At 43.8% G+C, this 14,352-nt stretch overlaps 2 protein-coding genes across 5 annotated transcripts in view; one reads left to right on the top strand and one right to left on the bottom strand.

Moving 5' to 3' along the window:
• Nucleotides 1-296: 296 nt before the first annotated feature.
• Nucleotides 297-12,991, top strand: CUTA (cutA divalent cation tolerance homolog). 2 transcript variants are annotated; one of them, XM_048513015.1, is made up of 7 exons: nucleotides 357-441; nucleotides 1,070-1,131; nucleotides 2,582-2,730; nucleotides 7,578-7,637; nucleotides 7,736-7,781; nucleotides 8,698-8,747; nucleotides 9,072-12,991. In XM_048513015.1, exons 3-7 carry the CDS (start codon nucleotides 2,585-2,587, stop codon nucleotides 9,166-9,168), a joined length of 399 nt encoding a protein of 132 aa, XP_048368972.1. In that variant the 5' UTR covers nucleotides 357-441; nucleotides 1,070-1,131; nucleotides 2,582-2,584; the 3' UTR covers nucleotides 9,169-12,991. The 2 variants fall into 2 exon arrangements, with proteins under 2 accessions (XP_048368971.1, XP_048368972.1); XM_048513014.1 differs by lacking the exon at nucleotides 1,070-1,131 and having other exon boundaries at nucleotides 297-441.
• Nucleotides 12,106-14,352, bottom strand: part of PHF19 (PHD finger protein 19) — a 28,445-nt gene continuing 26,198 nt past the window's right edge. For 2 of the 3 annotated variants that reach the window (XM_048513012.1, XM_048513010.1), the window contains one exon: nucleotides 12,106-14,328. In XM_048513012.1, coding sequence (XP_048368969.1) covers nucleotides 13,974-14,328 — 355 coding nt within the window. In that variant the 3' untranslated portion in view covers nucleotides 12,106-13,973. The remainder of the gene's footprint in view (nucleotides 14,329-14,352) is intronic. The other variant, XM_048513013.1, reaches the window with a different exon arrangement.

Below are 14,352 nucleotides of genomic sequence, written 5' to 3'. Positions count from 1 at the left end.
CACTGCTTTAATGACCAAGTCGGTAAAATACTAGCAGAACTAACAAGCCCCCCCCCCCCCAAAAAAAAAGCTGGCTCAGGACGGCTGGCAAGGATGGGGTGGGCGAGGATGCCCGGCAGACACTTGCATGAGCAGGTTCGAGTAAAGAACAGGGGCGGATGCCAGTTGCTACGGGGCGGGGATTAAATTCCAGTCGCCTGTTCGCTTGCTTGCATTTGAATTGCGCAACGAACAGCCAACTTTTCCAGGGAAGCCTTCAAGGGGATGGAGTGGGCAAAGGGGCAGGAAGAGAGAGGGGGGTGCAGCAATTTAAATTAGGAACTAGATGGGGGTCGGGGGTGCGTGGCGGGGAGGATGTTGAAAATAGATTGGTTCATCGCGCGTTTCCAGGCGCTTCTGAGCGCTTCCAATTCCCGTCCAGGATGCTTCACTTTGCTGCTGGTAAGTTTCGCATCTCTGTATTCTTTCCAAGTTGGGATGAAACTGACCAACAGCGCAGTCTACTACTAGTCACATCAACAGACAACTTGAGTCGTTTCAGAAGGATGTAACTCTGCTTAGGATGAGAGAATCCTAAAGCCAAGTACAGTTTTTCTTATTTTCTTAAATGAGGAAAAGGCATCATAGGATTCTTCCCCACTTTAATGCTATAACAACTGGTGATCTCATTTCAGCAATAAATAAAAATCACAGTCTAGTAGTCTCCTTGGAAGAAAATTGAATAATGCTGAGAGAGAGAGAGTGATTATCCAGACCTATAGACTGCTTCAGTGAATTTGGGGAGTAAAGTCCAGTCTGATTTCCTGATGGTGAAAATGCTATTTTTTGCCCATGAGAACAGATGTAAGGTTGCTGCTTTTCTGGCAGAAATCTTTTAAAAATAATGCAATCCGCCTTTTAATTTTTTGGGTTAAATAGTAGCCACCATATCCACCCTAGGACAGACAGCATTTAAAATAGTGTTTGATTTTAACAGCATTGTTGAGGTTTAGCATAAAATAAAAGTTCAACAATTAATTTATCATGCAGTTTTAAACTGGGGGATCTTCTTTTTTTCCCTCACGCCCAGGTCACACATTCAGGAAAATGAGATGGTAGAAAGATGAAGTGCTAAAACAACGGCACCCTGATGTGAGTGATAGATCATATTTTGGAAGGATCCCCTACTTTAAAAAAAATACAGGAAAATATTCTATGTAAACAGATATCAGCATAGCAAATAAAGAGACAGGGTGCTTCCTGTCATGCTAGTTTTCTACTTACCTTGGATTTTTTTATGCAAAGAAAAGTTGAAATCTGGAAACCGCTCCCTCACACACACTTTGAAGTGGTACAACCCATTCTACCATCCTATTCCCCTCAAATTCTCCTGTATTATATAGACTGTGGCACAGAAATCCATTTAATGCATACATGGGTATCCCATGTATTGGGCTACTGACAGAAAGAATGGTGCAGTGTTTAGAGAATCAGACCAGAATGGGGGAGACCTGGGTACCACTCTGCTGTGGAAACTCTGGGTGAACTTGGGCCAGTCATACATGCTCAGCCTAAATTATCTCAAAAGGTCATTTTGGGGATGGAGAAGAGGACAGAAAAGCAAGATGCTTTGGGTGGTTTTTTGCTAAGAAATGCAGGGTATAAATAATGTAAATAAAATAGTATTTTGAAAAACTTCTAAGCATAAGTAGTGAACATTTTGTCCTGTTAACTGTGGCCGGAATTAGATTCGTCCCCTCTTGAAAATGCAACAGCAAAGCCCAAGCATAATTTCTCCAGGATGATGTAGACCTGTGTAATTCATACAAATCATATCTCACCCAGCACTTTCAGGAATCCTGGAAGTTTTTAAAAATTCTAAAACAGTATAAAAATCATACTAGGGTAATAAACTTGTATCTGCCTGGGGGTCTCTGTCACCACCTTCCTATTCCATAAATCTTGTCCTTCCTGCAAGGATCTCAGGATAGCATATGGCGTAGTGGTTAAGAGCAGGTGTACTCTAATCTGGAAGAACTGGGTTTAATTGCCCGCTCTGCCGCCTGAGCTGTGGAGGCTTATCTGGGGAATTGTGCACTCCCACACATGCCAGCTGGGTGACCTTGGGCTAGTCACAGTTCTTCTGAGCTCTCTCAGACCCACCTACCTCACAGGGTGTTTGTTGTGAGGGGGGAAAGGAAAGGAGTTTGTAAGCCCCTTTGAGTCTCTTTACAGGAGAAAAGGGGGGGATATAAATCCAACTCTTCTTCTTCATATAAAACTGCAAGAAAGTGGTTGATCCACGCCCCCAAGTGATGGGCAGCCATGCCCCCAAGTTTGGAGGCTTACAATTGAGAGACTCCTTGATTGTCAGTTTACATAGATCCCTTATTCTTTTATATCAATTATAATATTCAAGCCTATTTTCCTGTTCCCATAGTGGGGGGGGGGGGCGGAGAAGGGGTTGTCTCCAGGCGCCATTTCCCCCTGATACGCCTCTGTTTTGGTTCAGCTGAATTTGGTATCCCAGTCTTTCGCCAGTACTTGGGAACTTATTCTAGAAGGTTCATTAACTGATCAACCTCCTCCTCCCTTTCACTAGGCCATGAGTTTATCTTTGCTGATGTATCCAGTGCTGAGAACCGTCAGCCTTCAGCTGCATTCAGTGCTGACCGGCAGCTATATTTCTGGGACTCTTTCTGTGGCTTTCATCAACTGCCCCAACGAGCAGATTGCAAGAGATATCGCAAGGTAGGGTGCTGGATACGTTCTCCCAACTTGTGCACTATGAATAACTGAACTCCTTGACAAACCACCAGGTAGCTTGTCTTGGCTGCAGATGCAGGCCGTTTCTTCAGAATGAGTTAAACAGAGTTCAGTCAAGTCTTATTTGGAGTCAAAGTTTAGCTTCAGTTTTGTCTTCAGGCATTGCCTTCAACACTGGAATGTACAAAGCAGTGAAATATCTGTTGATCAGATTTTTAAAAATTGTACTGTCCTCCAGAGAGCTTAGAGCAACAGTCCAGGATCTCCATTCCTTTATTTTATCCTCACAGTCACCCTTCAAGGTAGGTTAAGCCAGCCCCAAATTACCCACTAAGCTATCTGGCTGTACAAAGTTTGAACTTCAATCTCCGCATCTCTAGTTTGATATGCTAACTGTGATATCACACTGGTTGTTAAGTAAGAATGCAATTCCTTACAAGGACTGTTAGCCTCATTTTTTTACCCTGTCCTCTCTCCTCCAGCACCCCCCACTTAGCACCCCACCTCTTCCCATCTGTGAAGCCACCTCTTCTTCATTTACAAAAGTATAAATACAAAAGTATTTACACTTTTAAAAGTCAATTTTAATTTTTGTTGTTTACGTTTTTTTAAATAGAAGAAAATATTATTGCATAGAAAAGTGACACGTGGTGTTTACTTATATCTATCAACATGTGAAACTTCGTTTACTTTCTTTTTGTCCCAGAGCTTGATCTATGTAGTCCCCAAAAGGATTCCATTACTTTCTATATTCTGTAGTTGATTTGTCGTGTATCAAGGATGTCAAGATGCTATTGCTGCCTGTTCTGTTAGTCCATGCCTCTCTTCTGTAAGATCTGGGTATTGCTCTGATTTCTCCTTTGGTGCTGATGCGATTCTAGCTGCCGTAACCGCTAGGTTTTATTGCATTATATGCAAAAACAAAATCAGTTATGTGAAATTGCAGTGATATAAATGACAGAGAACAAATGCTGCAGGTTCCCACTCAAAATTAGAGTGACAAGAGGCTTCGGGGTCAGCAATGCAAATGACCAGGCAGGCAGGAATCCTGCCTCCTCTTCTTTTATAAATAAAGTCTGGAAAGTAGGAGGCTTTCTCCACCCATGCCCAAGGGATGCCCAATCAAACGCAGTGGCACAGGGACAAACTGAACTGCAGGCAGGCAGTTTGCATTTGGTGGAAATCCCTTTGGACAGAGCTACAGTGATCCTCTCACTGCAGGCTTCCTTACCAGTTATTTGGTCATCATGTCTTTAAATATTTAGCCCAGCTAATCCTCAGAGAGGACTAAGAGCTTCTAAAAACCAAGGCTTCTATATTCTGGGCCTAGGCCAGCCTAAGGATCTTTGCCAGCTGGGCAATTTAAAAATGTCGGTCCTGCCTACACTGGCACCATGCCATGACATTTCTGTATTCTTCCTCATAGTGCCAATGAGAATGGGGTATTACACATGAGGCACGTGTGTTCCTTGGATTGCATTACTTCAAGCAGATGCCAAGACTACCTATATGATTAGGCCATTCGTCCTCTGATCCTGTAAAAAAAAAACCCACACAACCATAATAGTATACCAAAGGAAACCCCAATTTTATATCTCACCCTGAGTCAGAAACAACTTGAAAGCACTTAAGTCACACACAGTATATGCTGGTTACAGCTATTTCCTTATCTGTGCAATGCTTGTGATTCATTTTGTTTCTCTTAATCATGGGAGGGCGCTACACAAGACACTAAAGACACTGTTTGGCCCCCTTCCCCCTCCTCACTTTCAGGGCTACCTTTACAGGCAGGTGGACTAGCAGCTTTCTGGCTGTACAAGAACAGAAGATATCCAGACCAGAAGCTTTTTGTTTAAGAGAAAGACAAAGGTGCATAGATTAGAAACTTGTTTAAAGAGCAAAACAAAACGGAAGGCATATGGCAAAGAATCTCTGATGGTTCATTTTTAAGATGTGCTCAGATTCCCCAGGTGCTGAAATTTGGTGCATGTGCGCTCTAACAGAAAACTCTTTAAAAAGAGACAATTCTATCCATGTCCCATCATGAGCCACTGGGTGAGGGGGGGGGGAGCACACCTTTGCCGTTTCCAAGGAAAACCTTTTCTATGTGCGGTAGCTTTCCACCCTTCTTCCAGCTTGGAGCTGCCTTGAATGGCCCCCTCTGTTTCAAACACTGCATCTCTGTTGATGAAGGAGGCATTTATTGAGAAGGGGTGAGTTCCTACCAGGGCGCCTCTTTGTAAACTGTGCTGCTGTTCATGCCTCTTCCCCACCCCCACCCAGTTCAATAAACAGTGAGAAGAGTCTGCGGGCACAGAAACGGGCACAGGGTTTGCTCAGGGCCCTCCTTTGCATCACTGAACACTCTGGGAATGGTGTGCAAACAAGTTTTTAAAAATACACATGAGACAATATAAGAACTAGCTAACTAATTAGAAAGGGACATTACTGTAGTTTACCGGTTGAAAGGTTAATGTTTTCAAACTAGCCGGTTGCCAATGATCAAGCCCTTGATAACTATGGTTGGTTAATTATTCACCCCCCAGTTTCAGCTCCATCAACACAAATTCCACTACCTGCCATGCATATGAGAACGGGTGTATCCTTCCTTTATGGAAATACATCACCAGCAACCGAGAGATGTCAACAGACTGAAATGGGTTGTTCTGTTTTGATGTTCTGTTATAATCCAGTTCGGTATGCGTCCTTTCTGTTGCTGCTGCTGATTATTTGGTATCATTTTCATGCAATTGATATGCTCCTGAGTTAAAAACAACAGCCCTAATATAGAATACATTAAGTCAGAACTTTGGTCTGAGAGTGTTGGTCTTGTTGACTCTGGCTGCAACTCTCCACAGCCTCAGGGAGAGGTCTTCTACATCATGTACTACCTGTTTGGCTGGTTCTGCTCATTCAGCAGTAACGGGTTAAATGAACTCATGTTACCTGTGCCGCTGTTTGCGCAGCAGGTGCAGGGGCCAGCTGGGATTGCTGGAATCCTGGCATCAGGAGGCCGCACAGTTCTCATGGAAAACACTGTGTTTCTCTGCAAACGGTACACCTGATAATCCCCCCCACCCAAGAGTCCACCCCACTCAAGAATCCCTCCACCCACTTACCGGCACAACATGGTGGCCACCTAGACAATCCATTCTAATGACATCCACCTGGGTAATCCACTTTAGTGGTGGATGGAAGGGAGGGGAATTGAATGCTTCCTATTATCCATAGTTCATACAGGTAGCCAGGAAGCAACTGAGACTGGGTTTAAAGGAAAAAAGTTGCTAATTTAGCAACTTTCAATTAACTCAGGTTCAACCAACTATAGCAGGTTGCAAGCGTGGGGGGGGGGGGGTGTCAAGTTCTGTGGGGACCTCTCCCCCACAATGTTTTTAAAAAGGGCTTCAACCTGTTATATTTGGCCTGTCCGGAATCATTTATTATTTCCTATCCCTTCAACCATAACATGGTAGGATTCAGAAAAAGTGGGAAGAAACCCAAACAAATCAATGGCCGTGAAATCTAAGGTGGGGAGGGGGCAGTTTCGTGGTGCTGAGGACGGTGCCATTGTGATGCAGTCGCACCACTTCCTACAAGGGATTCAGACAGGGCAAGAAGCAACAAAACAGGCAAGTTGGTGCAGCTGACCTGAAAATCCCCAGTGCAGTTCAATAGGCTGTGCCACACTTTGAAATGTCATAAGTTCCCAGCTGCCAAAGGGGCCATTCTTGGGCTAAAAACCCTGTGGAAGCCAACAAAAGTTACTCCGCTTCTGGGAACACCCTGGAACACCCCCACCCGCGTGTGCTCCTATGGCAGAGGAGCACAGGTACAGCAGCAGCTTCCTTGTTTAAGACCACAACTTTTTAAAACACTTGCAAGAAATTTACCAACAGCTTGCAATCAGTTCATGGAATTAGAACAACAATTTCAAGAATAATATAATTACTGGAAGGCATAACATGAGAATTAACACAAGCTCCCAAATATATCGTGCCTGGCTTTAACAAACCAGGGACTATGTGTGAGACTGTTTCTATTGCTCAAGAAGCACAAGAGCACTTTCTTTCCATCCAGGGAACAACTTTAAACCTTCCAATATATTCAGCTGCTGGAGGCGAATTTCAGCTTGCTAATAAAATTAACCATTGATATTTAAAAGTTTTGCGTAGGGCATCTTTCATCTGAAGCCCTCATCTCACAGACCACCAGAAGACACTGGTGGGGGATGGAGGCTAGACATGGCTTCAGTCATCAGCTAACACTCTGGAATCTCTATGGAAATACCGTAGTGTCTCTAGAGTGTCACTCAACACACTGAGGTGGTTAGGAGTTTATATACTGATGGTCCTCTATAAATGGCCATCAGTCACTTATGGACAGTGAGTCTCTGAATACTCCACGAACATGCAGGCAAATGATTTTGTAAATTTAAAAAAACAGTGTGCTAAGTACTCAGCATGTGTCTGAGGGACAACTAAGACTAAAGGAGAAACAGGAAGGAGACAGGCTTGACAGCATCCAGGTGATGGCTGGATATCTTCTGGGATTGTAACTGATCTCCAGGAAACAGAGATCAGTTCACCTGAAGAAAATGGCTGGTTTGCACAGATATTTTCCCTTTCGCCACTGAAATCCTAGAGGATTTCGGAAACAAATGTTTGGAAGGAGGGCTGATCTTCTAACTGTTCCTGTCGATTCTGCACAGCCCATCAGTTTGTAGTAATCATAACAGTAAATACAAATGGAAACTGAACTTCACAGCACAATATGAATGACATTCTGGAGTCTGGAAGAAGGTTCTTGCAGGTAATGCACTTTGTTTCTTCTAGGGCAATTATGGACCAGAAACTGGCAGCTTGTGTGAGCATCTTCCCCAAAACTTCAACCATGTGAGTCCAATGCTCAGCCCATTTGACTGCCCCAGAAGAATCATGCATCTGCATGGATTTTTTTTAAAGCCTTGCTTTCTTCTTGTCTTTTTATGTAGGTATGTTTGGAAAGGGGAATTAGAAGAAGCTACAGAGATACTTCTGGTAAGCATCGGAGAAGGATATGTTGGTCCCTAGGTTGCAAGGGACAGAGGATCAGCCACAGGTTTCCCATTGAAATAAAATGTTGGTTCCCCCTTCATTGCCTGTTGCACAATCACCCTTTAAATCATCAAGATGATCAAGAATCGACTAGGCTACCATTTTATTTATGTTTACCCCTTAACAATTATACGTTTGCTTAGATTTGCTTGGAAGTATTTTTCTAGTTCATAATTTTTAAAGTGTCCCCTGTTGTGTCACACTCATTTCTAGAAGACAGAGCTGAACTCTGAAACCTTGTAAGATTCTGAGGTCTTTTAGATTCTGGCTGTGAATCCATTTTCTCTTGGACTGTAATTCTCTGGTCCACCGTCTGCTCTCAGGTCACCACAGCCAAGAAAACATCCTCCCACCCCCCCTTTATTTTTCTCTCCCGTTTGGCCACTTGGCACACTACCTGTATTGCTTAATAAACCCAGCTCAAAGGAGAGCCATAATGCTCGCCAGGTTTGATGTTATGCCTTCTGCCTTATTACATGGCAGATTTAACAAGCAAGAAAAGGCTAAAATATTGTGCCTGTGTAATGATGGCTCAGTTGGATCTCTGGCCCACCAGTTACTGCACTGTTTCAGATACAAGGAAATCAGATCCAAATATGTGAATCTTACTCCTTTACATTTACCCAATCTCTCCGATTTAATTAGATTACACTACGTGCTGGACAATCCAGATCCTTCTCTCTGTCTGATAGTGTCAGACTTTCTCCTGGAAATTACTAAATGCCAGTAGATTTCCCTCCACTTAACATTTATTTCCTGTACTGTATATTTTTTAATCAGTTTTTTTTACTATTGTTGTATTGCTGTCTATGCCAGTAAAGGCTTGCTTGCTTGTAATCCTCTTGCTTTCTCTTTCAAGCTAGTGAAAACGAGGACGGCTAAAATCAGGGAGTTGTCAGAGTATATCAGGTGAGTTTTGTTCAGTAGTTTTTAAAAATCAGTTGAGATCAAATGTTTCTCAAAGAACTTTTCTGGAACCTTCCTGTTAAAAAAGAATATATATATACCTAATTTCTCATTTGTAAGGTGCAGCAGGGTGGAATACTTTTGACATGTTTTAATTTAATTCAGAAAACATCCAAATACCCGCTTGACGCAGCTCATAACTAAAACAATTACTTGGCATAACTTCTCTGTCCTTTTCACTTTGCAATTACTACTCGATTCTCGATGGAGACATTTTACTTCAACTGGAGACATTCACACTGCCTGTATGTGTGTCTCCTCTCTCAGATCCATCCATCCCTTTGAAGTCCCTGAATTTATCAGCCTGCTCATTGACCAAGGAAACCCAGCCTATCTGCAGTGGATCGAAGAGAGTGTTCCATAGGATTAAAGGGTGTTGCTGGGACCTAAGCTGGCCCTTTTCAGACATTATATTGTGCTCCTTGGCATGAGTCTTCATGCATACTGATTCCGTGTGCCCAGAGAGCTGGACAGAAATCTCCTTGTGAGTTGGAAGAGAATCAAAGGGCAGAATCTGGTTCAAGAAGCCGCTGGAATGTTGGCCTTCTCCTCTCAGGGTTGGTTTCCATGAAACGTTGTCTGAAGATGATTTCTCAAGGAAAGTCACTGAATGAACAAGTTGGAGCTGTTCAAACCTCAGATGCTGATCTGCTTGAAAAATGGCTTCTCATACTTGAAGTGCCAGGGGAACCAGCACATGGGAACTATGAGGTTTCCCCCACACTGGGACAGGATCCCCACCTTCTGTTGACCAGATGGGCTTTTGTACACTTACCACTTTTTACATGGCTGTGTGCTTTGCAGTGGGTTTTTGCATGCAGTTTGCCATTTGCTGAGGAACCTTAAGCTGCAAAGCATCTCCCAGCCATGCAGATCCACCCTTTTGCTCACCCCCATTTCTTTGTTCTATCCCGGCTGGAGAAACTGCTGTTGGGTGGGTGGGGAGAGTCTGAAGGAGCAAGAAACCCTGGGGAAAGCAAAACATATTCTGATTCCTTTTGCTTTCCCTGTGAAGTGGTGGGGAAAGCCACACTTTACCAGGTTTTGGAAACCCCGATGAGAGTCTGATCTGTGGCACGGTGAGTTCTGAATAGGCTGAAATGTGTTCATTTAAGAGAATCAATCCTGAAGGCAGCAAAAGGCCTATGACTACTGGTGGCCTCAGATCTGGGCAAAAGGAACCCTGGAATACCTCCTTCCCCCACACCAGTCTCTGCTACTGGTTAGAGCCCTTCGCCTTCCGGGCTCGGCCCTGCCTCTGAGCCTCACCCTCAGCCAGGAATACACACAAGTACATTGCCTGAAGTCATGGGTAAACAGGGTAAGATTCTCTTCTGTTTTGCCTTGGATCTATTCTGGCCGCAGAGCTTTCAGCAAGGGTTATGCACACACTTCCAAGCATAGCATTGGATCTTACTGCATTCCTCAGTAGTGTGCTTTACAGCTGGCTCCTTCATGCTGTCGCAGCTGACTCTGACACAGCGTGTTTCCACAGTACAGATACTGCTGCACAAAAGTAGTTTTTGTTATGTGACTGTGCCCCTCTGAGTTTTGCTTTGCATCTTCCAAACAAACTGTTCCTCATTAAAGCATGGAGGCACCTCCAGTCCTGTCCACTATTACTACCACTCAGTATATATCTTTACAGTCAATAGGGACCCGAAACTCGTTTTGTCCTCAACCTGGATTCAGCATGTACATTCAGTGCAAGAACCATACAGCCTTGCTGTGTGGTTGCAAGTTCAGACTTGTACAGGATCCTTCCAAACAAGTACTCCTTTCCCAGGTCCCACTTTACATAAAAGCAATATCCATCAACCAATCCAGTTTGCCACCCTGGTCTTTTAAAACCCGGCCATTCCAGCTTTGCCATGGGTTACAATTATAGAAACATGCATATGACACCACCTCCTGTTTCCATTTGCCTAGACACAAATGGATTTTATGTGCCCTTTTGCCCCTGCAGTAGAGTCTTAGCAAATGGAATGTGGCTGCTACAAATTGCTGTTTCCATCTCTTCAAAGCATCACTTCCAGAGATTCCGTTTGCATGATAAATTCCAAAGCATGGGATGTGCTCTTTAATCTGCTGTCGGTCCATTAGATGACAGTGCTCTCAACAGCGTCTGGAAATGGATCCATAACACACACACACACACTTGCAGAAAAAGAGAAATGGCTATAAAATACAGCTTTGAGGGAAAAGAGATTAAGCTGTTTATGTTCTTCGGACTGCTAAGAAATTCATGACAAATTTTTGCAAAGCTCATTCCATTGTGGGAAAAAGCTCCAGTGGCTTATGATATTTTTTCTTTAAAAATCCACTTATGCACCACTTTTAATAGCTTCCATTAAAAAAAACACACAGGCTGTTAAGTAGAGCTAAGCTAGGAGGACAGATGCAGCTGCCAGAGGGAGGATATCGCAGCAAGGACCAAGGAGGCCTAAAATGTACTAGAAATGTCCATTGTGCTCAAAAATGGGAATGCGAGCACCAATATTTTAAATCTGTCAAGGATACCTGAGTGTCTTGCTATGATTGTGGTTGCTGGGTGCCCTTTGACCCCCTGGGGTGTGCCTTGCAGTCTGGGCAGGGTGGATGTTTTCACTTTGGTCAGGGCACTATAATGAAAACCATCAACAGATCAATAGAACCCCATTCCAAAGACCAAATGGGTTTGCATGAAGGAAACTAGATCAGGGGAGGGGTTAAAGAACCACTAGTGAGGCTGTTGATGGCCCAGAGGATATCACTTCTGTCCCATTGCATTGACTAGGAGTTATTCTTGGGTAAACACAGGGGCAGCCCCATTCACACTGGAGACAGCAGCACTGAAACTTCTCTGTGGCACTTTTAGTGTTCAAAGCCTTTCATTCGCTTTGTCATAATTATTACAACAGCCTGAGGTGGAATGCTTTGTCTATGACCTCTAAGTGAATTTCTCTACGAAGCCCAGAGGTGGAGAGGATTTCAACCTGGGGAAGGGTCTCCCAGAATTTCACATGTTATTTCTTTCTAGCCTATCCTAGGCCAGCTTATCAGCCGAATAGTACGCTTGGGCTGTTCACATTCCTCTCAGTCTTTGCATAGAAGAACATCCTAATGCCTTATACCATAGGTGTCAAACTTGCAGCCTTCCAGATGTTATGGACTACAGTTCCATCATCCCTGCCAGCATCATGCTGGGAACTGTAGTCCATAACATCTGGAGGGCCGCGAGTTTGACACCTACGTCCAGAATCTCCCCCTCTAAAGCAGTCACCCCTGTTCTGACAATGGAAGCACAGGGAAAAGTTCTTTAAAAAAAACAAAAAAACTTTTTAATGGTACATCTGACATATTAATTACAACTTGAATATGACAAAAGTCAGTTATTAAAAAGCAGCAATTTGAGAAACCATATAGTTTTTTTTCTTTAAGAAGGTGCATAAAAGCACTAAAAAGAACAATCCAAACCAATGCCCTCCCCCTCTCCCCAAAACAAACCTGCAAACAAATACATTTTTAGAAGCTCCACATTTCTGTCCTTGGGACATATTAGTCAGCTAAATGGCAGTGACTACAAGTATTATGTGCAACAGGAACATGCAAATGAAATCAAGGTGAAGAAAAGGCTTTGCAAACTCCCTCTTCTGGTGATGATTTTTGTAAAAAAAAAAGTGACATAGGCACTCGTGAAAAGGCACCAGTTATTTTAATGAGTCTGCCATCGCATTTCTTGGTTGCATCAGCAACCGGGGCAAATCTTTTCATCAAGGAATGTCTTCTTTACGGCCTTTTTTCATCATTGTATTATCTCAGACGTCAGCTGTAGTTTTACACGAATACCCTTCAGGAATTACCTCAGATAACGTTCACATCAACTGTCAGTTTTCCATCTGTTGGGAGACGTGCCTCAACAATTTTGATACCCACTGAGCCGCGAGGCAGGCAGTAAGATGACCAGTTTTCTCTCTGTTCTAGAAGCATCTGAACAATTTTGATATCTATTTATCCCCAGAAAGCACAGCCAGGGAGAAGGCCAGCTGTTTACCTGTGGTGGAAATACCCCATTATTTCAGTAGCAAATCAGTCAGCGAGACCTTTCTGAGAGAAAGGATATTTGCCACATAAAACTAGTGACTTTAAAATGACTGTACCAAAAGTGAGCATGGAAATAAGAGACAGAACGGGAGAAAATATCATTTTTCAAAAACAAGGACACACCTGTTGCCTGTGAGAATGGTACTTCTTCCCTACTCAGCATCCTCGAGGAGGACTTTGGTCTCCTGGCGAGATTTCTGGGGCTGGACACAAATTTTTAAGTGCTGCGAATGACTCTGCTCAGTGGTTTCAAATCAAATTAAAATGACAGAATAAATAGCCATGTTTGGTTATCCACTGTAGCAGCATGCTTTCCATTCTTTCCCTCAGAGGCGGACATGTTTTGCAACTCCGTGCCAAGCAGCCTTCTGACAGATTGTGACATATAGCATTGGTATAATAGGTTTACAAGGTTTACAAGTGCTCAGACCATTTCTGGTATGTTATTTCAGTCATCCTTAAAACCATCCTGTAAATAGGTCACACACTGCTAGGCTGGGGTGTGTGGAGGGCTGAAGCTGAAAGTACTGAGGCTTTCCTTTCTAATGAGTTCAAGTCCTGAGCAAGGGTTGAACCTAGGACTTCATGGCTGTCACTCATTGTGCTACACTCATTCTTACATCATTCAGCCAGCTTCCTATATTTGGCAAGACGGAGGACTTTTGCTTCTTGAAACAAACCATCTTTTCGCCCCACAAAGGAGGCCCAGTTGCCTAGGAGCAAAAAGATTCCTCTGAAAGAAGCCAGCTTCTGGAAACATGAGTGGATACTATTATTTGTACTGGCTCAACCCACTCATTTCTTCCCTCCTCTTCTCCTCACAGAAAAGCAGCATTAAAAGCAACACAGATCCTTTACAGGTCATGATACAATCACATTTCTCAACATGGCCTGCTTGACTACCTCATCTGGGTCTCTCCCAGCACCATGGCAGGTACTATAAAGGGGACACTTGCCCAAGAAGCCCAGGATAAACATTAGGGAGAGATGTCTGAGACAGTCAGCACCCAATCCAGTTTCAGCTTCCAATCCCATGACTCCTTTGAATCAAACCCCACCTTTCCCAGGGAATCTAAGCCCACCACCTCAGTAGGGTGTGGTCCCCTCCCATTCCACCAAGTACTCAACTTTGCCCTCAGGGGTCACCCTACGAGCCAACACATGATACTTCTCCCCGCACACCAGCCTCCCAGAAGCGCCAAAATAGTTGTTGATGGACGACTTGAGGTGTGAGAGAGACGAGTCGTCTTCACTCATGCTCTCAAAGGTGTGGCTGTCAATGGCAGCGTTGAGGCAATTGGGACCACAGGCGGCCTCACTATCCTCCGAGGAGCAGCCAGGGGTGGTTCTCTGGGGGTGCTCCAAGCATTTCTGCTTAGCTTCCATTGCTGTGTAGGTCTTAACTGATAGTTTCCGCTTCCGACTGCCCACATTCCTTCTGCTGGAAGATAATAATAATGCATCA

This window comes from Sphaerodactylus townsendi, linkage group LG12 (assembly GCF_021028975.2).
Source record: "Sphaerodactylus townsendi isolate TG3544 linkage group LG12, MPM_Stown_v2.3, whole genome shotgun sequence".
Taxonomy (NCBI): Eukaryota; Metazoa; Chordata; class Lepidosauria; order Squamata; family Sphaerodactylidae; genus Sphaerodactylus; species Sphaerodactylus townsendi.
The sequence above is the reverse complement of the archived record's forward strand: the minus strand, read 5'-3'. Positions and strand labels throughout refer to the sequence as shown.

Excerpts from the sequence above, each read along its gene's own strand:
- CUTA (XM_048513014.1), top strand. The coding sequence starts at position 355 with ATGTTGAAAATAGATTGGTTCATCGCGCGTTTCCAGGCGCTTCTGAGC. Across the intron at positions 7,782-8,697 it reads AAGCTACAGAGATACTTCTG|CTAGTGAAAACGAGGACGGC; the intron begins GTAAGCATCGGA and ends TTCTCTTTCAAG. Across the intron at positions 8,748-9,071 it reads GAGTTGTCAGAGTATATCAG|ATCCATCCATCCCTTTGAAG; the intron begins GTGAGTTTTGTT and ends CTCCTCTCTCAG.